At 38.2% G+C, this 23,570-nt stretch overlaps 1 protein-coding gene across 1 annotated transcript in view; it reads right to left on the minus strand.

The window, feature by feature from the left end:
* Positions 1 to 2,905: 2,905 nt before the first annotated feature.
* The window catches only part of TMC1 (transmembrane channel like 1), a 65,961-nt gene continuing 45,296 nt past the window's right edge, over positions 2,906 to 23,570 (minus strand). Inside the window, 9 exon segments of the mRNA XM_009950361.2 lie at positions 2,906 to 2,934; positions 3,031 to 3,107; positions 4,761 to 4,886; positions 7,478 to 7,717; positions 10,530 to 10,597; positions 15,117 to 15,245; positions 16,641 to 16,793; positions 17,012 to 17,191; positions 22,568 to 22,762. Of these exon segments, the coding sequence (XP_009948663.2) occupies positions 2,906 to 2,934; positions 3,031 to 3,107; positions 4,761 to 4,886; positions 7,478 to 7,717; positions 10,530 to 10,597; positions 15,117 to 15,245; positions 16,641 to 16,793; positions 17,012 to 17,191; positions 22,568 to 22,762 (1,197 nt within the window).

A 23,570-nucleotide genomic window follows, 5' to 3' on the forward strand; every position in this document is an offset into this window, starting at 1 on the left:
CTCTTAACTCATTTGTCCTCTCCCTTAGTAACAACATATTTCCAGTCTGTTTGCTAGAAAAGAACCTCCTTTGTAGTTATTGCAATACACTTATCACTTGACTCGGTTATCAGTTCTTAGTGTGTACACGCAGAACAGCCATGCTGGTGCTCACTAAAAATCTGGTTGACCTACTATCTTATCTCCAGCTAATCGCAGATGCTTATGAAAGAAGTACAAGAGCCAAGTGTAAAATGAACTTTCCCTTGGCTTGTCCTCCTAGGTTCTGACAATGGATTTAAAGACTTTGAGCTGGAAATTGCATCTGGATCACTGTGGTTTATAGGGATACATAGCCTATAATGTTTTTTTTCTAAGCTTTTTTCAGTAAGTTCTACAATTTAGTTACATGGAGGTTGTTTTATACTGTCACATACTGGTTTTACACTGAGCTATGGTTAAAGTTATTCTATCGTACAAAATAGTACTCTATTATACAGAAAGCTCCGAATGGAATCACATTTATTTTTTAGAAGACAGTCAGTTGACTAATTTTGTTGCTATTGATCTTGTGAGTCTTAAAATAATTATCAAGGCTCAAATTCTGGACAATAAAATCAGAACATAACACTAAAGCTGTCTCATTGGAGTAAGCAACATCAGCTCGCACGTGGGCTTGCATCTATCCTGTGCTTCCACAAGTCCTATCAAACTAAGGACCTGTTCCACCCCGGACTCTGTAGAGGTCAGTACAAGTATACAATAATAAATCCACAGAGCAGATTATACAGCACATACTCTTCTGCAATAATAAGTGTCTCTGTGCCATAACATAATCCTAGTATTTGGGGGAAATTATTGCACAACTGTCTTACCTCTGTTCCTCGAATACGTTTTTCTGCACAGGAGATACCTCTTCACCACTTTGATTTTTTAAATTTATTTTTAGTCTTTCAGAATGTGATAAAACTATTATTAGATAAGAATAGTACTGTAATAGGAGTTAAATTTTCTTCATAGCAACAGGCAGAATATTTCTTTTCTTCTACCTTTTTAACACTTTCCCAAAGACTTTAGAGGTAATTGTCCAGCTTTTGAAAAGATCCTAAGTTTCCCATGTACAATCTGAAATCTTTGGACAAGCATATCTGACCTGCAGAAGACAAGTTCTATGCAGTGTTTAAGTATAACTGACTCTCACACACTTTGTATGAAGCTATGTTTTTGGTGAACTGTGCTTCTAAGAAAAAGGAAAACGTGTTAGGGACATAGTTTCAGGCTTTTAAGAAACTAATCAACTGAATAAAAGTATTTTACATTCTTCTAATAAATATCTTCCAATAAATATCCTTAAGTTTAGTAACCTATAGACACAGACAACACATTTTTGCAGTGCCTTGAAATGCAAGAAGACATATGCAATGTTTTCTTCTGAAGCTTCCTTTCCTGCAAAACTGAAGCTTGCGTAACTTCTATGCATACAAAGATTTACAACAAACGTATCAGGGTTCTCCACTTGCAAGAGTGTGTTTAGGTTTAGGGCCACTCTTCTGACCTCAGCGCCCTTCATCATATCACAATGTGCTTGAGGCTCCTTATCTGTAGCTGGGGGGGGCCCTGGGCATTCCTGGCTGCACACCCGGGAAGCGTGGGTTTCCGGGTGCATAGCCTGGTGCTCCATACCCCCTGGGCCCCGGTGGTCTTGTCACAGCTATGGATGGGGGAGGAAGGTTTCCTTCTCTGCTCTGCGGGGGATAGTGGCCATTCAGGGCAGGGCCTGGATGCTGGAGTGACTGAGAGGAGCTGGGTTCTTGTGCCTGGCCTGTCTTCTTCACTTCATTACCACCCTGTCCATTCTTCTTGTCTGAAATGTGTTCAGAGAACAGAATTAAAAAATGAACATGCAAACCAGAAATTCCCTACAGGGGAAATCCTGCAGCTGCCTGTCCTCTCCAGAGTGTACTGGAAAGTCTGGGGCCGCCCCTGCCAACAGCATGAAATCTAGGGTAATTCACCTTCACGATCTTTGCACTGTGTTTTCCCTCCAGTCCTTTCTGCAAGGCCTCAGTGGAGGAAAGTGGAGGCTTTTCCCAAGTAGCTAAATGCATTAGATATCATCGATAAATGACAATGAAAGTAGCAATTTCAGTTAGGTAGGCAGGTTTTGAGGCTGCAGACATGCCTTGCACCTGGTTCTTCTGAAGACAGTAATCTCTAATCTAAGTTTCCTGGCTAGGCTTGAGCCTATGCTGGCTGTACGGCATGTATGCATGATGGAAAAGTCTAGCAGCGTCCAGGGGAAAGGAAACAGCCTGTGAAATCCTTCAGGAGAGACTGAAACCTGACTGACCACACTAGGCTCTCTGATAAGGATTGTTACCGTACTGTGTTCTCACTATACCTTCTCTGAGTGAACCCGGCACAGAGAACAAACACTGTCCTGAGCAGTCCTGGATCAACAAAGTGCAATAGGAGGGTCCAAGATTTGGACCCAACTCGTTTGTGATAGGTAAGAAGCATCACTGACATTCAGACCAGGCTTTAAGTGGGGTTTTTTGCAGGGCTGGCATCTTGTGATTCATTATAGCTCTGCTACAGTTGTTTTTACTGTGGTATTGCCTGGTGTGGAATAATGTTATAGTATTTCTTAAATGACGTAAAGAAAGAAAAATGGACTGGAAATTAGGTTAATACTTGTGATTCAGTATTGTGAATATCTTTCAGGAGATTACAGCGAGGGAAGCAGTCAAGGCAGTGAGGAAGACTGTGGTCTGGAATATATGAATTCCTCATCCTGAGCAGTTCAAAGCAGTCCTTACCTTGGTTTGGAGTGGATTCGTCTTGCTTGCCTCCTTTTTGCTTTGGCTGTGGTGGTTCTGTGTCAAATGGATTTTCCTCTTGCTCATTTGATTTTTGTGCCTTTTGTTTATTTCTTCTTTTATTTTCTTCTGCTTGCTAATGATGGGAAGAGAGAGGGCACCTTTCAGTGACCTGAATGGCTTCGCTAATATTCACTAAACCCCAAAATCAATAATTTTCTATTTCTTACACTTTGTAGCTTCTTTTTAAGTTCCAAGTTAGCTTCCTTGTAGGATTTGGATGTAGCGTTAAGATAATAAATACTCAAGCTAGATTTAAAGAAAAATAATTTCTTGTTAGGTACTTTAAACATAAAGACTGTTACAACATTCCTATAGCTAATATAAAGATTGTATCTTTTCCTCATTTATCATGCCTAATCAGCAGTAGTATTTTGACAGCAAACAATGTGCTTCCTCACAGTATGAAGAAGGTACTGTTATTTCAGGGGAAAAGAAAGCTGAAATAAATTATTCTGTCTGTTAATACTCCACATTCAATCTTATAGTAGTTAAGGAAGATGTTCCATAAAGCTATGCCTCACTATGAAGTCTCTTATAAAGAATAAATTATAAAATATAATTAACTTGTATGACATACGTTAAAAATTAATAAATCGTATTTATAAAATTTTTTGAAATAATACAACAGGTAAACTCAAGTACTGCTAAGAAAACAGCCAAAAGTGTGGGTTTTCATTGTTGTTTTAAATTACAACTTCCTTCTTCTACTAAAAAACCCCATAACTGCATAACGCAATTTTCATTTTTCAGTCTATTATATTACTTTTGTGATAATTCTATGACATTATTCTTTTTCACCATCCTGATTTAATTAGAGAAATTCTTATATGAAGTCTTTCATTAACGTAAGCAGTAAATAACTAATCTGCATCCGCTGTCTTCTCTGCTTTGCCCGATTTTGCTTTGTGTTTTCCTTCTTTTTTTTTTTCTGTATTTATTTTTAGTATCTTTGCCTTGGACCATTCCAAGAAAGGAACAGTGCTCAAAAAAATAAAAAATCAGTGGGAGTTGACCATGTATTTCAGAGGACAGTCTATATTCTTTGTTTTTGTAGCCAAGGGTTAAAATAGAACATGATGTCAAGTGAACTTTGGCAAAATTTTATCTCAGAATTCCATTTTGCTCATGTAAATTCCTTCTGCAATTTCTATCATATTCTGTAATCTTCTCTGTATTTATTGGCAGTTCTAGAATGCAGGGTTAAATCCCAGCTCATCTCTACGTAGAATTAAATTTTAGTTCAGTGGTATGCTAAATAATCCGATATATTTATACAACAGTTTAAAATATTTTTATAAATCAGGACTCAATACGGTCTCTGAGAAAGACTATTCTGGGGTCATTATTCTTTACCAGGTACAGCGCTGGGTACAAAAAATCTCTACTAGCCCTGTTTCATAAAGTCTCCAAGCCCCTGTCTCACACTGCTGTCCCAACAGCATAAGGTACATTTTTTATCAGAGAAAGGCCAGGGCACTGAGGATCAGAGTCACTGAAAGTTACTGAGAAATATCTCTGCTTCATGGTGGTCACATTTCTACTGAACTTGCTGCGGATTTAAGACATTTATGCCTACCGGACAAGCTGATTAAAGTCACAGCACTTCAGATCCCCTACAGGCTTTTGCATTTTAATAGCTTTGACATTATTGTGGCAACAACAACATTTTTGAAAAGCAATAACAAAAACAAAGCCATTGAACAAAAAAGAGATATGTTACCCTTTGTGCAAAGGCACATTAATTATGATCAAATAAAAGGCTCATGAACTCTTCTAGTCCCTCACCACAGGGCAATCAGCACTGTATTTAATTAGATATTCAGGCTGTGAAGGTTCAGAGTGAAAGAAACTTAGCAGACCTTAAATTAAGCAAGCTTTGAGGTCATATTCTATACGTACACCATCAGCAATATAAAAGGTAGGATGAGTCCAGGGTTAGACGCATAACCAAATACCTTCCCAAACCAGGAAGGGAAGTCATGCTCCAGAGTTTCTGATATGACTTCAAACATTCTAGTCTTCCCACTATTAAACAGAAAAGTCAACAATATATCGCATACAAATATTATGGGAATTTCAATGCAGTAGAGTGAATATATAGGTTAATCACATCACATCAAACCTAGGAAAAGGACAATAAACTATATGTTAACATTATTTAAAACTTGAGACTCTGAAAGCAATATTATTTATTATTTATGTATTTTGAGGGGGAAAACAGACATCAACATTTTTATTGTATGTTAATAGACTTTGCCACCAACATTATTCCTCAAAGTGTACCAAGTTGTGAACTCCACACCACCAACCAAAGTGTGAAGTGCAATTTGTGCTCTGTGAAGTCCTGGTGAAAAATTCAAATCCTATTTTTTTATGGTTGACAAGCAAAAAATTATCTGCTTGCAATTGGTTTCTGTTCAGCACTGTTCAGCCTAATTCTCCTCTCTTTGGTCTTTCCCAATGCTATAAAAGTCAGTGGCTGCGTTTTAGGAGATTTTTGTTATTGCTACCACTAATAACCTTCATGCATAATTGTTCCATGGCCGGCTTATCTAGGCAGTATTTTCTCCCTAGACCATTTAGTTTTTCTTGCAGAAGTGTTTTAATAGGTGTTCCAAAATTCCCTTCCTGTTTATTTTGGTTTTGGCTGTACTTCACAGTTTAGACTTTAAAGTTTTCTACCTGAACAAGACCAGCAAAACTGGTCTTTATATGTGTTAAAACTAATTGGTAGTTTTAGCTGGTTAAAGGAATGATCATTAAATTGCCACCTGATATTCCAGTCATTAAGGTTTCCTGTCACCTCTTTTTGCAAAGCATTTATGACAACCAGGTCGTTTTCTTAACTCATTGTTCTCAACATTTACCCTCTTTCCAAAAGTGTAAAAAGGTTGCAGGTAGACTTCTTCAGATGAAGTCTTTCTCTCCACCTTCCTTACCTATCCATGGCAGATGAGGAATTCCACTCTGTGCTCTCCCTATCCTTTTCCCAGCACACGCAAAGCTTCTGTTGCAACTTTGATAATTCTGTCCTGGCTTCCCTTCTCCTGGCAGGTTGATTTGTATATGTTAATGATGGATTAAAAAAAAACCAAACAAACAAACAAAAAAAAACCCCAAAAAGCTAAAAAAAAATAGAACCAAAAGGATTGGAGGTTTTGTAGTAGATGAGACACTGAGTTACAAACAGGGAAATATTTTCTTTTTTTAATATAAAGCCATGTGCTACCATTATTTATCCACTGGCTACTCAACAGTAACATTACCTATACCCAGGTTGAATGAACCTTCATTAGTTTCAGGTCCTCCCACATTAAAAATTACATTGAAGATTTCATATTTTTTATGAAGAATAAAGTATCTCTGCATTTGACAGAGAAAAAGTTGCAAGCACTACTGTCTTTCTCATTTCAAACAGTAATATTTACCATTTCAGTAACACCCAATTCAACAACTGCAGCTGCTCAGATCTGACTTCAGATGTCTCCCTCTGTCCTTTCTCTGCTATGACTCAAATAAAAACCCTTACTTTGCATCACTTGCTTTCTTATTGTTTCCATAAATTCAAGCAATTTTCTGTCTCATCAGAATTTTTGGCATGTCATGCAAATCTCCTTCTTAGATGACTGTGACTATTGCAGGTGGCTATAACTAATGTCCCAGATATTTTGCTTTGGCCATAGTTAATGTGGTAAGACTTCTGCTCCTTTACAAAGTGCATCGGGGGGTTATGCAGATACCATTTTGCTCACAACAGTTATGTATTATTCAGACATTTCATTGGAATCAGGATGTCTCTTTTACTATTCTCCTACTCTTGTTTTGCTAGTAGGTTGTTCAAAACCAAACAGTAAAGTCTTCTAAAAATTTTAATTTCATATATTGCTGTTGTTGTGTACTTATTATAGTTGTATGTCATGTTACCTGGCAAGTAAAGATGATGAAAATGGTCCTGGACTTTCCAGGTAGTGTGCACAGAGGGAGAAAGTGTGGCAACATCTAATCTAGCTAGAATGCAAGGCACATGCTCGTACAGTCAAAGCAGGCCTAAGTTTTCAGAAGGGACTAATGAATGTGGATGTCTTGAAGACTTCAGAAACAGAATCAGCTTCACAGTGGTGATACAGATGCATCAAATACTGTGACAGCTGGAGTCACAGCAGTCAAGGACTGCACCACCATATGTTTATCACACCATCATATGTTTATCACACCACCATATGTTCTGATTCATCCCTCTTACAGAACATAGGCAGACATTTCCTGAAAGCCATTGCTCTCAAGCCAGCAAACCCAACATGCATAACAGGTCATTGCTGTACTCCTTCAGAATAATTTCTGGCTCAATTACAGCAGTAATGACAATTTTCCACAGTACAACTAACTAAAAGAAAAGATTTTTTGTTCCACACTTCACATAAAACTTTCTAAAGAATTACTCAGTTTTCCAGGATTCCAGCCTCAGGAATCATCCATAATGAGAAATGTGGCTCAATTAAACACCCATCCCATCAGGTGCTAACACTTATTATGGAAGTTCATTACTGCATCGAGTGTGATGTGATGAGACAGTTCATTACGTCAATAACAAAAGATAGATGTAAAATGTGAAAAACCTGAAAGGACCACAGTCAAATGATGGTGGAATAGAGACAATTGTGTACACAGCAGGCAGTGTGGAGAGAAAGAGGATGAAAAGCAGCATGGCCATGTAGAAGTTATTAGATCTGGAAGCCTTGAAGACCCTCTCTTGGGGGACATTGCAGCACATCACTGCCCAGCACTGCAGATACATCGAAGTGTGGAGGCGGAACACATTGATTGCTGGGAGACATGGAGCATAAAAAGACCCCATCCTAGAAAAGAAACAATTAAAAAAATAACCACTTTGACCACTCTGTTGTAGGACTTCTGTCTTCCTAGATATGCCACCCATTCCCTATGTCAATGTGTTTTGCAATCATACACACTGTGCACTCAGAAATCAATTTCATAAAAACATCTTTACATTTCTTTTACTGGTCTTGCCTCTTCAGTCTTGCCTTAAGAAGAACTGGAGATGTATGGAGAGAATTCTCCATATGAAGTTTTTTGTTTCAAAGTAACAAAGCCCTCTTTCTCTGCAAATTAAATTATCGCCTGATGAAGTGTCATCCACTCTGACTTTGTCCCTTTAGTCCAGGTAGCATCTCGTCTGTGTTGTATGAAAGAAGGACAGCCCTAAAGTTAGGTATACTGAAATAATCTACTTTATTATTTTTCTTAATATACTAGCACCATTTTAGGAAGGATATTTTTGCTTAGCTGACATTTATCTTTCTTGTAATTGCCACAGTTATTTAGTGCTTCATTCCATCAAACTGTTTATTGATTCTGCCAAATATTGTTTTTTCCTAATTATGTGTGGTTGCATGATTATGACAGTGAAACAGGTGGGACCATTGTATTTTTATCACACTTTGTTTCTTGTGCCATGCTGACTGAAGAGCAATTATTTTCATTTGCCTGGCCAAATGATACAGAATGTAAGAGATCAGGAATCTACTTTTTCCTTAACCGTTGTCCAGGTGACCAGGGCTGAGCTGCTTTGCTTCTGAGGGCCTCATTTTTTTTATTTAAGAAATAGAAAATAGATCTACATGGTTGGAAATACCTTCAAAGTACAGAAATATGATAGGCTCTTATATTAATATCTCTCCTTCCTCTTTTAATTTATCTTCAATGAAAAGAAAGGGTTTGTTAGTCTACAGTTGAAGGCAGAGAGCACCTCATGTCTCTGTTCCTTACCCTCACAGAAAGCAGTTGCAAAATACTCCTCAACAAGTAATTATCTACCATTAATTATATGGTAGACAAAGCTTATTAATACAGAGAAGACTTGCAAATTATTTATGTCCCACTTGCTTTGTGAAAACACAGAGTAAGAGCAGAGATGACTTTTCCTAACCGCATGGCCTCTCTCTCATACACAAAAATAAATTACTCTTGTATCATTTCTAGCTCTGTGATAGCATCAGCTCACCAGTTGCACCGGAAACTGTTTCAGATGAGCACATGCATGTGCAATAGAATATGTAAATCTCAGATAAAACAGAAACAAATTTATCCTATGTATTTACTAACGATAAAAATGGTTTGGGCAGTGTATGGTTATTATAATTCAGTTGACTTTTTTGTTTATCTGATATATTTGGTTCAATTTAAATCATCAGACATTATTTTGAAAAACACTACAGCCCTAGTGCCCTACTTGGCCCTGCAAATATCAATTAGCATGTAAATGTGGTCCCAGCCCTGCAATAAGCATTAAGCTGAAGGATGTTTATCTAAATAGCATCATGAAAGCACAAGTCACAGGTTTTTTGCCAGATTGTGAACATTGGGGCATGGCAGCTTAGAAGTGCACAGAGTCTGTACTGGTAATGAAGTGTAAGAATGATAGGTAAGTATAGAGCTTTCGTCAGAGAACAGTCAGGAATCAACTCCCTCCCACAGTCCTTAATATCTCTCAGGTAGATAATGGTTTCCAACCGATCTTCCAAAGTGTTACTTACAGCAGTAGAAAGTATTAGTGCCATAAATTGTGTATAAAATTACAAGCAGAGTTTATGCTGCAGCCTCATCATTTTGGTGAACAGCAGTCTGAGAAATGTTTCCTCTCAGAAATGAGAATGCCAGCCCTAAGCAGATAGCAAGATATCAGTTGCAAAGCTAAGCTCCTTTTCTAAGGTGCAGTACCCAATACAGGTGCCATATATGCCAGCAGCAGGGCTGGACTCCCTCTTACGGCATGCTATCACTACGAGGCCACTGGTGGTGCCATGCTCATCCCAGCAATACAACATCCTTCTGAGCAAGCCCACGATGCTGCTGTTGGGGCCGCAGTGCATCCCCCTAACAGGATTTGGTTGTGGGGGCTGCAAGATATTTGCAGCCTCTTTCTTTTCTCTAATTCTGCAGCATTTCTTTGACATGCACTCAATACACAACATTTAGGCTTTATAGAAGCAAGTGCTTTCACTAAGCAAAAAGTCTAATCAGCAAAGTCATATTAAAGGCGAAAAATTACGCCTTGGTAAGAATTAAATTTGAGAAGTCAACCAAGATTGAGTAAGGCAGTTCCCGAGGAAGACTGAGCATCTTCCACGAGGACTCTACACATTAGTATTCTTTACACTCATGTAAAGTCCAAAAATGAGATGAACCATAGGCCTCTTCTCCTCTAGAGCAGCAGTAGCTGCAGCATTATAATGTTTATAAAGTACAATCTTATATAATTATTTGAGTGTGTTTAATTCTAATTTTTACTTCAAGATTCAGCCATGGGGTCAAAAGGTATTTTGAAAGGCTGAAATTCAAAGCAAAACAGCAGGCCTGCTCCTTGCTCTAGCAAGCAGTCAATGAAAGACAAGATTCAGCTACACAGCTTTTTACTGGTTGGTCTTACCAGCTCATTGCAAAATCCAGATGCATCATGTCCAATTATCTTAGGCCAGAACTAGTTTTGAAGTGGTCCCACTGATTGCATTGTACCAGAGTTTGATATATATTGCATTACACTTTCACCAAACTAAAACAATGGGACAGGATCAGCATTTCAGAATAATCTTTCACAGATACAGCTAAGTCCTGCAGTCCTGCAGATGCAACGTGTTTTGCCACACCTACCAGATCATGCCTTGGTTAAAGATCAGTCCCAGTACATTTCCACTTATATCGAACTCGGAATATGATGGCTGAAAGAAATAATACAGATGCTTTCATTAGGCTTGCACAAAAGGTTTTAAGACGACTTACAGCAGCTTAAAACTGTCACTTTCAACAACAGCAGCATATTGGCATTGTGTTGTAAGGCCTCTTGTTGCATCTTATCAGTGAATCATGAGACAAATTAATATGACTGAAGGCCAACAGGCAGACTTTAATGCAGCTTGTGGTATTTTATGAAAATCTTTTTAAGATTTGTTCAGAGGAAGTTGCTAATGAAGCATTCAGAATATTGTGGATACTGGGTAAATTTTAAAACAACAATTCATAACTTTTCTATTGGAGTGGCTAGTGGTGGTCATCTAATGTGTCCTCCAATACAGTACCAGCCATGAGGCCACTGTGATTTAATTCCTGTTTGAACTATAGCACCATCTTTCATATTTTAATTTTAACAGTCACACTGTTGAAGAATTCTTTTTAAGCATTCATAGCTGTTGTCAATAATTGTCTTCCCTACTTGATACAAACATCTTATATAATAATTTGAGTGTGTTTGATTCTAATTTTTACTTCAAGGTTCAGCCATGGGGTCTCATTATCGCTTTGTCTGCTGAAGAAAGCATGGTATCATAAATGTTTGTTCCCAGTATAGACACATAAATACTGTAAACAAATAATTCTTCAGTCTTACATCTCTGAATTATTCATCTGACCCTTTCATTCTGTTTTTCCAAATCTTTAATTATTTCACATCATCTTTTACCCTATTTATTAATCTCTAATTCATGAACACTTCTATCTGCAAACATTGAATACACTGTATTTGAGCCATGATTGAAATACACACATACACATTAGTTTGTATGCATATGCACCAGAACAAAACTTTCTGGTAAGAAATTGTTGCTGTAAACTTTTGGTTTACACCTAAATGTCTGGTTCAAGCATATTATTCATGCGGATTTGCATTGCCACAAGATTTTGTTTAATCGGCTTTCTCATAAAAGAGAGTTTTTCCACACCATAGCTGGTGAATTGCATGATTCACCATAGTGGGTGGACAAAAACATCATGAATAATGTGTATCTTCCAGGTATTAATCACATGAGTGACTGGCAGAGGGAGGAAGGGGCATGAGATACAAAAAATAACTATTCCCTTATGACTGAGCCAACAGAATGTTATTCTATTTAAATCAGCAAGACAGAATTTTGAATTGTACTATGTTGTATTATTTGAATATTTGGAACCACTATATTCTTTCTGTGTAGTTTTGTGTTGTACTGATACACATATATATGTTTACAGCAAACTTCCGTATTTATGTTACATGTATTGATGAATCTGCTTCCATATGAGGAAAGTAAATAGATTACTAGTATTCAACTTGGAAAGCAGTTTACTAAGGAGAGCTGTAAGAGGGATAGTTCATCATAAATTACATGGAGAGGTGAATAAGATCATACAAAACCAAATAATACGTGACTATTCTTCATAACATAAGTGTTAGCATTAACAAATAAAATAATTCGAAATTTAATTTTTAAACAAACAAAAAGAAGTGTTTTTCCACAAACATGCAAGTTTATTTCTGAAATTCTTTGCCAAAGGACACTTTGGTTGTCAAAAATATTTAGGGCACAAAAAAATTAATGGATGATAGGTACATCATGTCCACTAACCACAGAGACACAGCTATAGCTGCTTCCTAGGGAAGATTTTAAGCTCAGATATTTCCACAAATTCAGTGATTTCCAGTTTGCACTTTCACTTCTGGCTGTTGTTTCAGGCAGCTTAGGGGGCTTGAGGACCATAATGGACCAGACCTTTACAGTAATTCTTACATACTACCAAATAAAAATGTAGTAATAAATTGGTTTCAGTATCCCCTACCAGCAGATGTGTTGTTGACATTCTGAGAACAATAATATATTACGGAAATAAGTATCCCCTCATTGCTGGATAAGCATGCCTCAGCTTCCATTAACAGAGTTTCAACTTGTGTGGGGGCTGTGAGATTCACTCTCACTGCATATTGCCTCTGTCTGTGTTCTTTACTTTGCAGATGGACAAATGGCTACAAGCAAGGATGGTATCTGTGCAGCTTTTTAGTCCAGACCCTCAACTGAAGCTCTTCCCTTTACAGGCTCTGTTGTGTTGATTGACTTGAGTCAGCAATGTGCGCTCGCAGCCCAGAAAGCCAACCGCATCCTGGGCTGTACCAAAAGAACTATGACCAGCCGGCCGAGGGAGGTGATTCTGCCCCTCTACTCAGCTCTTGTGAGACCCCACCTGCAGTGCTGCATCCAGCTCTGGGGCCTCCAGCACAAGAAAGACACAGGCCTGCTCGAGCAGCTCCAGAGGAGGGCCACAAAGATGCTCAGGGGGCTGGAGCAGCTCCCCTGTGAGGACAGGCTGAGAGAGCTGGGGTGGTTCAGCCTGGAGAAGAGAAGGCTCCAGAGAGATCTTATAGCCGCCTTCCAGTACTTAAAGGGGGCCTACAGGAAAGATGGGGAGGGACTCTTAATCACAGACTGATAGGACGAGGGGTAAAGGTTTCAGACTGAAAGAGAGTAGATTTTGTTTAGGTATTAGGAAGAAATTCTTTCCTGTGAGGGTGGTGCGAGAGTGGAACAGGTTGCCCAGAGAAGCTGTGGCTGCCCCCTCCCTGGCAGTGTTCAAGGCCCGGCTGGATGGGGCTTTGAGCAACCTGGTCTAGTGGAAGGTGTCCCTGCCCATGGCAGGGGGGTTGGAACTAGATGATCTGTAAGGGCCCTTCCATCCAAACCATTCTATGATTCTATGATTCTGTGACTTACTGTATTATATTCCATTAACATCCCCAACAGTAACAAAAAACAAAGAGCAAAAGTGAAGTCTGAAATGTTAATGGATGGACGTATACATCTTCACTTGACAGCTAGCACTACCAGTTCAAACCAAGCTGTCCTACAGCTTACTGTGTGGCTCCCAACACCAGGACACTGCAGGTATATCACAAAAAATATACCTAGTAGCCCCATCCAGCTGTTCTGGATACCCAGGGTCATCTCAAATAGCGCTAGACACCTGTGATTGAGCAGATCCTGCAACAAAAAATCATTGCATAAAAGGCAGCTGATTCAAAGTAAATAGCAAGACAGAGGAGGCTTCAGGAAGTCCAAATGGAAGCCATATCATCCTAGGTAGAGTCTGTGCCAGTCTTCAGAATGTCTTTCAGGGTTGCATTCATTCAGACTTTTTCATTGATTGTGGATATCCTGTATGGGAAAAGATCCAGGCTATCACTTCAACACTTTGGAAAACACTTCATCTGAGCTATTTCCTGTCAGATGTAGCACTTGCTACAATGATTCATGTGTTCCCAACATCCTGCCTTAGTTACTGCGATGGCTGTGGAACATCTGAAAACGTGAGGAAGCTCCACGTGTGATTTAAGTATGTGAAAATACACAGTTCCACAAGCTGTGCTGGTTCTCTGCCTATGCTGTACTCAAATTCCTGCATTTGCTTTTGATATTGTAAGGGTTACAACTTGTTTGTCCACAGCATGGCCAGCTGGTAGTCTTTGCCTCCAGCCCTACACCAGTCCTGTTTGGGGCACACCGTAGAATTAACAGGGAGAAACCTTAACCTTGCTATAAAGGCCAACATTTCATGGGAGCCAGCCAATAGCAATGAGATTGCTATACCAGAAAACTGTTTTTTCTATAGAAAACACCAAAACATCCTATTCCTCTGTAAAATTATCATTTCCTGAGATGATGCTTTTAGTAAAACAAGAAATTTGTACATATATGAAGGTAAAATTTTAAGGAAAGGAGGAGAAAAGGATGGCAGAACAGCTATGATGGCTGTTCATGCAGATGTAAACAAGATAGCTTTAAACAGCTTAGTTCTTTTCCATATTTCTCAGTAAGTACAAAAGAGGCTTTGGAAACTTCGCAAGCTTTGCCAGTACCCTGACTACTCCTTAACAGGTGAAAAAGCAGGATCAGACCTTACAGTGTAGATGTCTTAGCTGTCTAAGTTAACCTAGATCAGATCTGTGTAAAAGAGTGAAAGTCTCAGCTCCCAAGAGCTCTACAGCCACTGATATTATGGGACTTACTAATTCTATATTAAACTATTCTAAGAAATATATATTATAATATTTCTAGAACAAGTTCTTTCATATTTTTCCCTACAAGCACTGTGTGCTAGAAAAGCCTATCCAAAATCCAATAGAAATCAATGAGATCTCATTCCATGGAACAAGGGAATGAAACTTCAAATTGGAAATGTGTGAAAAATGTGTACCCCATTTTCTTACACAATCCAATGAAAAAAAAAAATCCTAAAGTTATCAAAGTCTAAAGAGTAAGACAAATATTAAGGCCCAAGCAAATTCTGAGAAAAACTAACACAATGTTGTTCAGTGATTTTGAAGGTGATGTGTCTAGCCAACTGTTAACTCTGTAGGATTGAAAGGAAAACACAATTTACTACAAAATCGTGAAATGATAATCTGACAAAGCCATTTTAAATAGGAAATCAGATACTTACAAATCCATACTCCAAGTCCCAGCACCAGCAGTAATTGAAAAACCTAACAAAGACAGCTCTCAAGAAATCACCAATTAGAATGGTTATGTATGTTGTCATTGTGTCAGAGACTGTCAGCCGCACGAATTCCTGTCAAAGCAATATTTTCTTTTAACAATATATTTAAGCAATTAATAATTACAATAGTAATTATATACTGGACTAGATCACCAATTGTGTTTACCCTGCTTCAGCATGGAAAAGACTTCTTCTCCTCTACATTCACCGATTCTGAAAAAAGCCAGTAGAAAAACTGCCCCTTCTTTGCTAGAGGTATGCTTTGCTCTAATTCATGCTCATATTATCAGATGAGACTTGTAGGATATGATTAGACTGGGAAAGGCTTCCAGCCAAGGTTGCTACTGTAACAGAAATCTGAGCTAATATCTTAAACTGATTCTGATTTTGATCCTTTTGACTTTGGGAAGATTAAAAAAAAAAAAAAAAAAAAAAAAGAGTGAATGGCTTTTTCAAGGAGCACCAACTCCCAGTGAATATGGAAAGAAGGAAATCCTAACAGAAATCCTCATTCCTCTACTTTTATTTTAGTAAGTCATTAAACCCTACTGTAACAGGCCTTACCCCAATACCCCAAAAAGCTATTACTCTCCCTGATCTGAAATTAAGGAAAAAAATAGTGCAGTGATGAGCTCTTGGTGTTCTTAGCTTATTATTCAGCATCAGTGAAAAGAATAGAGGGACTGTTTTTCCTGCTGGTCTGTTCCCTGCTGGTGATCTATTCAGTTAGGAGATGAGATTGTCAGAGTGACAGAGCAATAGCAAAAGTTGGGATTCAGTGTTGAATACATTCTAGTTTATATAAAAACATGACCAAATAGAGGAAAGGGGGATGTTAGAAAATTCTCTGGAAATCACATTTTATATTAATAGGTCAATAAGAATAAATGTTCAACTGAATAAAATTAAATGACTGAGCAGATTTACCATTAAACCACTATTGTTCTTTTCCATTCTGTTACTTGGCTAAAAATAGAGATGTCTTCTCAAAAGAGCTCTTACACATATTTCCTTGTTGAGCTACTCCTTTTTTTTTTATCTTTTCTATAGGTCTGTTGTAGTCAGAAACTGATATTGCCTGATAAAAATTCTAATTAGAATTACCACATTTGTTAAGGGTTGTGGTGTATCCAACTTTCCAAAATTGCGAAACAGGTTTTGCAAGACAAAGGTGGGATGAGGAAGAGGAAAGTAAATGAAGACAACAACAAAAAAGAGGGGGAAAAAAAGAAATGCTTTCAATACTGTCAACTGCCAGCAGAAAGACTTCCCTACTAGACAGCATCCAAAGAAACTCAAATAATTTCTTCCCAACATTTTAGCTCAGGAAAAGGTCCCATATCTGCTTTTCCTCACATTTTACCACCCTAACGCCACTTATTAGCAGAAATAAAGAGGTTTTAGATACCACATCTTGAAACAGATTATGATCTGTTTTCAAATATGAGCTCAAAGCAGTTGCATTACCTGTCCTACCATTGTTTCCCAGCACGGCCCTCTGGGGACATCTGCAGGGTCCACATGTATTGGAGGTGCAGTCGAATTTTCTGGAATAGTACCATTGTACAGACTGGCTTCCCATACTGATATGTTATACTTGACTATCTTTTCTTCTTCCAACTAAGTAAAGAAATAAATTGGGGAAAAAAAAAACAACATGAACTTGTTATCAACCTCAATCTTTTCTCCTCCAAGACTCCCTATTATCAGCTCAGGCATAGATGTGATTTACAGTACAGAAAGAAAAGAATGTCTTTCACTATGTCTGTGACTGGCTGGAAATCCCCATCCTTGCCCAGCTACATGTTAAAAATAGTGTAGGGAAGTAAATAACTTGCCTTGAGATTGATTTCATCCATTAGGGCGATAATGAAAGTGTAGAGATTGCCAAGAAAAAGAGCAAAGATTCGTCCCAGCTGCCATCTTAGAGCTATTCGAGGGTGGTAGTTTTCCAGAGAACTGATTACATCAAATAAAGTTGGACAAAACATTCCTAAAAGTGACATAACCATGTTTACCTGAAACGGGGGAAAAGAAAATAAAAATATTTTTACAGTGAAATGTTAGAGGCAAGTTCTATCATTATTGATTTGGGTGGAGGGTGCATTTCAACTATTACTTTTTACTTAGTTTTTGATTTGATGAAAAAAAAAAAACACGCCAGGAGTCAGAAGATGTTTTCACAAAGGATGAAAGGGATCAAAAGTCAGTTGTAATCTACTGCAGATGGATATATAAGATCATTTTTCATTTCCCATTTCACTTAAACTTTAGAAATAATCAGATGTTAGTTACTCTGATGAGAACCTACAAAATTCTACTGTCAGAGAACTTAGCAAAAGCTATTTCCAATATTGTTTTATGCTATGTCTCTGCCACGTATTCCCAAATGACATATAGATGTTCTATAAAAAGCATTCCCACAAAAACACTGCACTAAATTAAATATATCTGAGATCTCACCCAAAAGTTAACTCTAGATGTCACAGAAACTCAGCATCATAGAATCACAGAATATCTCAAGTTGGACATAACCAATAAGGACCATCAAGTCCAACTCCCGGCTCCTTGCAGGACTACCTACAACTAAACCATATGACATATTGTCCAGACAATCCTTGAACTCTGACAGGCTTGGTGCTGTTACCACTACCCTGGGGAGCCTGTTCCAGCGACCAATCACCCTCTCAGTGAACAACCTTTTCCTAATGCCGAACCTGATCTTCTCCTAATGTAGCTTCATTCCATTTTCTCAAGTCCTATTGCTGGTCACCAGAGAGAGGAGATCAGCACTTCCTGCTCCACAGTCCAACCTGAGGAAGTTGTAGCCTGCGATGAGGTCACCCCTCAGCCTTCTCTTCTTCAAGCTGAACAAACCAAGTGACTTCAGCTGCTCTGCGTAAGTCTTGCCCTTGAGGTCTTTTACCATCTTGGTTGCCCTCCTCTGGACACACTCTATAGTTCAATGTCCTTCTTATACTGAGGTGCCCACAACTGCACACAGTACTGAAGGTGGGGCTGCACCAGTGCAGTGCAGAGTGAGGCAATCACCTCCCTCAACCAGCTACCAATGCCGTGCTTGATGCACCCCAGGATATGGCTGGCCCTTTTGACGGCCAGGGCACACTGTTGTTGGCTCATATTCAACTTGCCACCAACCCAAATCCCCAGATCTCTTTCTGCGAGGCTGCTCTGCAGTCTCTTGGCCCCCAGTTTGTAGGTATACCAGGATTACCCTGCCCCAGGTGAAGAATCCTGCACTTGCCTTTGTGAAATTTCATACAGTTGATAATTGTCCAGCTCTCTAGTCTATCTAGATGTCATGTCCTCACTGCATAAGCAAATTCAAATCAACCCTGCTTCTTTCTGCCTGATTTTCTTAGAAACGTCTAATAAGACTAACTCATCATCTTAGCAGTATGGAAAAGATACAAGTTTACTGAAAGCAAACTGAGAAAAACAGGTAACAAGATTTTATAGAAAGTTTGAAATACAACATAGCTTATAAATTCTACATGCAAGTGAGGCATTCTAGTAATATAACATTTCAAAGTGATTGCTGAAAATTATTTCAAGTCTACTTGAAATATCTGGTTCTAATTCACTGTCAGCCAAAAATTAAAATAATTGAAAAAGTTTAAGAGTGCAATTATTCCATTTCAATTTAAAATAAAATCGCATTACAAAAACTGTGTCTTTAAGGGACAAAAAACAACAAACAAGAAACAGAAAACATTGCCCCAATCTAAATCACAAAGGTTATTGGAAAACATAAAGATGTTTATTTGTGATGAGTCATATCAGAACAACCAAGTAAAAATATTTGACTGAGTCACAAAAAAAGATAATTGTTCACAAAACTCTAGCCTTCCAATTATTGAAACTAGCATTTCTCAGCCATGCTGGAATCTGTTTTGCTAGAACTACTATAAATTTTAATAAATTTCTGACTTCCTACTACGAAGAGAGTTAGGACTGCTCTTGCTACTCAGAAATAACATGGCAGCAGAGAGGCACTATGCCAACAAATAAATTGACTCACTTATAAATATGCGCATTCTCACTCTTAAAAAGTTTCATCTGTGAGACTGGCGTTCTTAATGAAAAGAAATAAATGGCTTTATTTTTGCTGTTTTTCTATTCTTGTTTTTTAACGAGTTCTAGACCTAATTACTGGATTTTTTCATTGCTGAACAAAGAAATCATCCATTGAATTTTAGCCACTTTAATCTTGTTTAATTTCAGAAAGGAGCTGATTTATATTCTGGACTTCTCATCAACTTGATGCTTATGTGCTTGAGCAAATTTTCTTCCCCTGTTTTTATCAGTGCCAGTTTCACTGCTCTGTGTGACTTAAAAATGGTGGAATGATGTGCCAGAAGAGGGGCAGCATGCCAGCATGCATTCATGGTAGAGTTATGGTTGATAACCAATGTGGTCTTTCATTCAGTATATGCTGAGTGAAAGTTAAATACCCTTTCTGCCCTGCTGAGGTAGAATTTTCCCTAAAAAGATGCAACCACTAATTATCAAAACTTTGGTTCAAAACACAGGTTTTTATCCCTCTGTGACATTAACTACTCCACATACCAAGGCTGTGCGTTTTACACTCTAAAAGATAGAAAATTACTGCTTACACAAAATTTTCCAGCTGCTATGAATCTGGTAAGAAATCCTGCTAACGCAATCACATCTAAGTATCATTCCCCCAACATATTAAACTGTGCCAACACAACATTAAATATTGAACACTGACTGCTTGCTGGTTAAATGATAAGTTCATTAAGAGTAAGTAGTCTAGCTAAAATAAATCATATCTTCCACTAACAATGATTGCAATAGTCATAGATTTGTCTAGTATCCGCTGCAGAAAGCACTAATGAAGAGCTATTCTTCTGGAAAATACCATTTCATTTTTAAAAAGAAATTAGAATTAGAAATTATATATACTAAATGCCTGATGATTTCGAGAATTAAACAAAGCATTGACAACATGGCTTAATAACGTCAATATAAATGTACTCCAGGTACTCCACATCCACTACTATGAACATAACATAAATATCATGACATTTTTGGCAGATCTATGGGATTGTTTCAGTTTGCAAGACCAGAAATGTTAAAGCTATATTTTTTGTTGCTAGAAAAAAAATTATTTGTAAAACATCTCCTTTTTGCCCAAATGTTGTCAATGATTGCGGTTCAGAGAAATTAGTTTGTCTCTTCATAAGTTTTCACTGCTTGTAAGAAGTTTTGGTTTTAAGCAGTTCAGGAATATATTTGAGAAAACAGGGTACCTCAGTACCAGAGAGATGCTCATACTGCCTTGTAGCTCTGCAAACTACATTTTATCAAATGAGAAAAGTCAATTCTGTTCAGCGATTTTCACCCAATTTCAGAACACATACCAAGGGAATCAGTGGTATTATTCTCCATTTTACCAAAATTTCTACATGGGGAAATTGTCACATGGTGTAGAACCACCATTCATCCATGACCAGCCACCAGGCCACAGGTATGTAGGAGGAGCAACACAAAGGCTGATGAAATCCCTCAATAGTCCCAGTCTGCCTGTTTCCACTAATTTCCTGCTCTCCATAACACACTAGACAATTCTATCCAAGCTGTGATCTGATACAACTAGGTACTACCAACGTGGAGAGGGAATTTAAAAAAGTTACATTATGGCAAAGGAAGATAATCGGAGAGAAAAAGATTTTGTCCACAAAGTCACCAGTACCACTTCATTAGGCTGTGAGCTTCAGGAGCAGATGATATAAAATGTATTTACCCTGGATTGCCCCAAGGACACCATAATTACGTGTAAACATTTTTTAATCCTTTAATAGATCCAGTGGAAAAAAAACTTCTTACAAAAGGAGCTTAATATTTTTGTGAAGAATCTTAGTTTTTGCACAGTGTTGCTTGAATTGTATGGAACAGCTGCACTTCTTTTGCTTTAAGTAGTATATTGTTTATGGGCTTTTTCCTGGTCAAAATCTTAATTCTTTATTAATGATACAAACATAAGAAGACTTGATCAAGAAAATAAGAAAAACATTTAAATGGCTGTTATATAGAAGCCAAATATATTCATGTAATTAAATATTCATATCGAATCAAGGGCAATATTTTGCACCTCACAAATACGTTCATTACATTCATGTCAATGGGAAAGATTCTTTAGCCAAATAATGGCAATGTTGCCTTATATGCTCTCCTTTAGATGCACACCTGCTCCAGATCTTAGTTCTGTGGTACAGTCCCCTTAGCAATATTTTTTTGTAAAGCAAACAAAAGTAAAACAATGAATATAAACATGCATATGTTTAACTACTTTCCAGATTGTAGCACAAGCTAATGTAACAGCTTTCAGTAGCACAGCTCTTGTTGGCACAAATCTGTTACCACACCTTTCAACTGAAGGAAGGCTGAATTCCTTCTGAACTGTCTTCGTCTGCTAGTCTATTGTCACACTTACAGCTTGTGTTGCTTTAAGACAAGCAGTTTTGTACACGGCTTTTCTTTCCCATCAGATTAAAATGTAATAACTTTTATCAAGTAACTTAAACCAATCTCAACAGCCCCATTGCTCTGGATTCCAGAGGTGGATTGCTGGAGTTTTTTATGTTATTTTCTCAGTCAGGCTTTGGTACTGAAAATTAAGAACTGACTTTTCTCATTCGATTGTCACCCAGCAGCTTTGTGAGGCTAGCATCTTTTTGCCTTAACTTAAATCAGGTATTTACACTCCGGTTCAGAAGATGAAGTTTAAGTAACAGCTAGTTTTACAACATACGCAGCAGTGTCTTTGCCCAGGTTTTCATATAGTAATGCTGGTTTCAGGAGCTTACTACACGCTGTTATAGTAAACACAACCACTATTACTATACACCTCTAACAGGAAGGTCTGAGTTTGCTCTAGAAGAAAGCAGATTAAGCACCAAAAAAAAAAAGGTATTGGAGTCTTGGACTGGGCAACTGGAACGGGAAGACAGGAGTTTCATCCTGTTGCTACACTGCAGAGTTGTATCTGTGAGGCCAACACACCAGTCACTTTGCTTGGGCCAGTCTTAGGAGGAAAGCAACAGGAGAGTGGTCTCCTTGAAGAGATCTTGCGAGTCCATAGAGTGGCTGGAAAACAATCTTAAGAGCACAGACAGGGAAAGATGAAGGCCTCAAATAAAAATTAAATACAAAGGGACATTTGGAAGAACCAACCGAAGAATAATCATTTTAATGAAGCAGGAAGCAGGGAGACAAGAACAATTCTTTTGTTAGACAGTTACTACCCACATTCAAAGTATTTAAATTCTCAGGAAATAAAGGCAGCATGCAGAGTAGAGGAACAGGATTTCAAACCACATCTATTTTAGAAATGTGCTAACACGAACTTCATTTCTTTCCCACCACCCGTAGTTCTCCAGACCTTCCAGGGCAAACTTCTGGGATCTTCTGACAACAAAAAAGATGAGGTAGCCACTCCCAGCAAGTGTGCATAGGGCTAAGAAGTTAGCAAGGACCCTGAGGAATCGAGTCAAGTGAATATTTTCCTCTTTTCGGCTCTCCTGCTCCTCCACGATAGCTTCCTGTACTTGTTAGAAAGAAGAGAATGTTATGAGTACTTTAATGGTCAAGACCCCACATTGCTTCTGCAGTTGTTAGAAGTAGTTAAAGAAATTACAAAAATGCAAATGAATTCCTGGCCATCATGTTTTGAGATGAGCTTATATTGTCTTATAAGATCTCCTGCGGACACTGGCAGACTCCGGGGGTTTGGCTCCCCAGAGTTCACTTTGCTCCTGTTGAGCGTGTCCTCATTGAGTATCATTACACCTGCACTCGTATGCCAAAAATAAACTAGTACATTTTATTAGCTTGCAAGGTGCTATGAGGCTAAGTGACCCAGCAGGACAAATGTGTGATTAGCTGCTGGAAACGGAACTGTCATGCTTTAAGAATGTGCGTTTGTGAGAAATGAGCAAAAAGTTTTATACTGAAAGTCAGCGACTCAGAAGCAATAAAAAGACAGTTTAGATCTAGGAATCCCAAAAAAAGGCAAACCGTGCACAGCTTCAGATTGCAGAATAAAATGCTTGCCCCACATTTACCCTTGGCCAGAAACTGATAAATGTTAAGATTCCGGTGTAACTATAAACTCCAGCTCCCTCTTTTGCCAGCAGAAAGAGTGTTTGCTCTGAAGTGTCCTCATGAAATGGTAGTTTGATTACAGCTTCTCACTTCAGTATAAAGAACAGTTGCCCAGAGGGGAAGCTGAACTGCATTGTAATAATCACTCTGCACGGCTCTGCTTTTCTGATGACTCAAGTTTGTTATTTAATTGAAAGGAGTTTGTAGAAGCTCTTGAGCAAAACTCCCATGACCACACCCAAGACA

The sequence above is a fragment of the Leptosomus discolor genome, chromosome Z (genome assembly GCF_034619465.1).
Source record: "Leptosomus discolor isolate bLepDis1 chromosome Z, bLepDis1.hap2, whole genome shotgun sequence".
Taxonomy (NCBI): domain Eukaryota; kingdom Metazoa; phylum Chordata; class Aves; order Leptosomiformes; family Leptosomidae; genus Leptosomus; species Leptosomus discolor.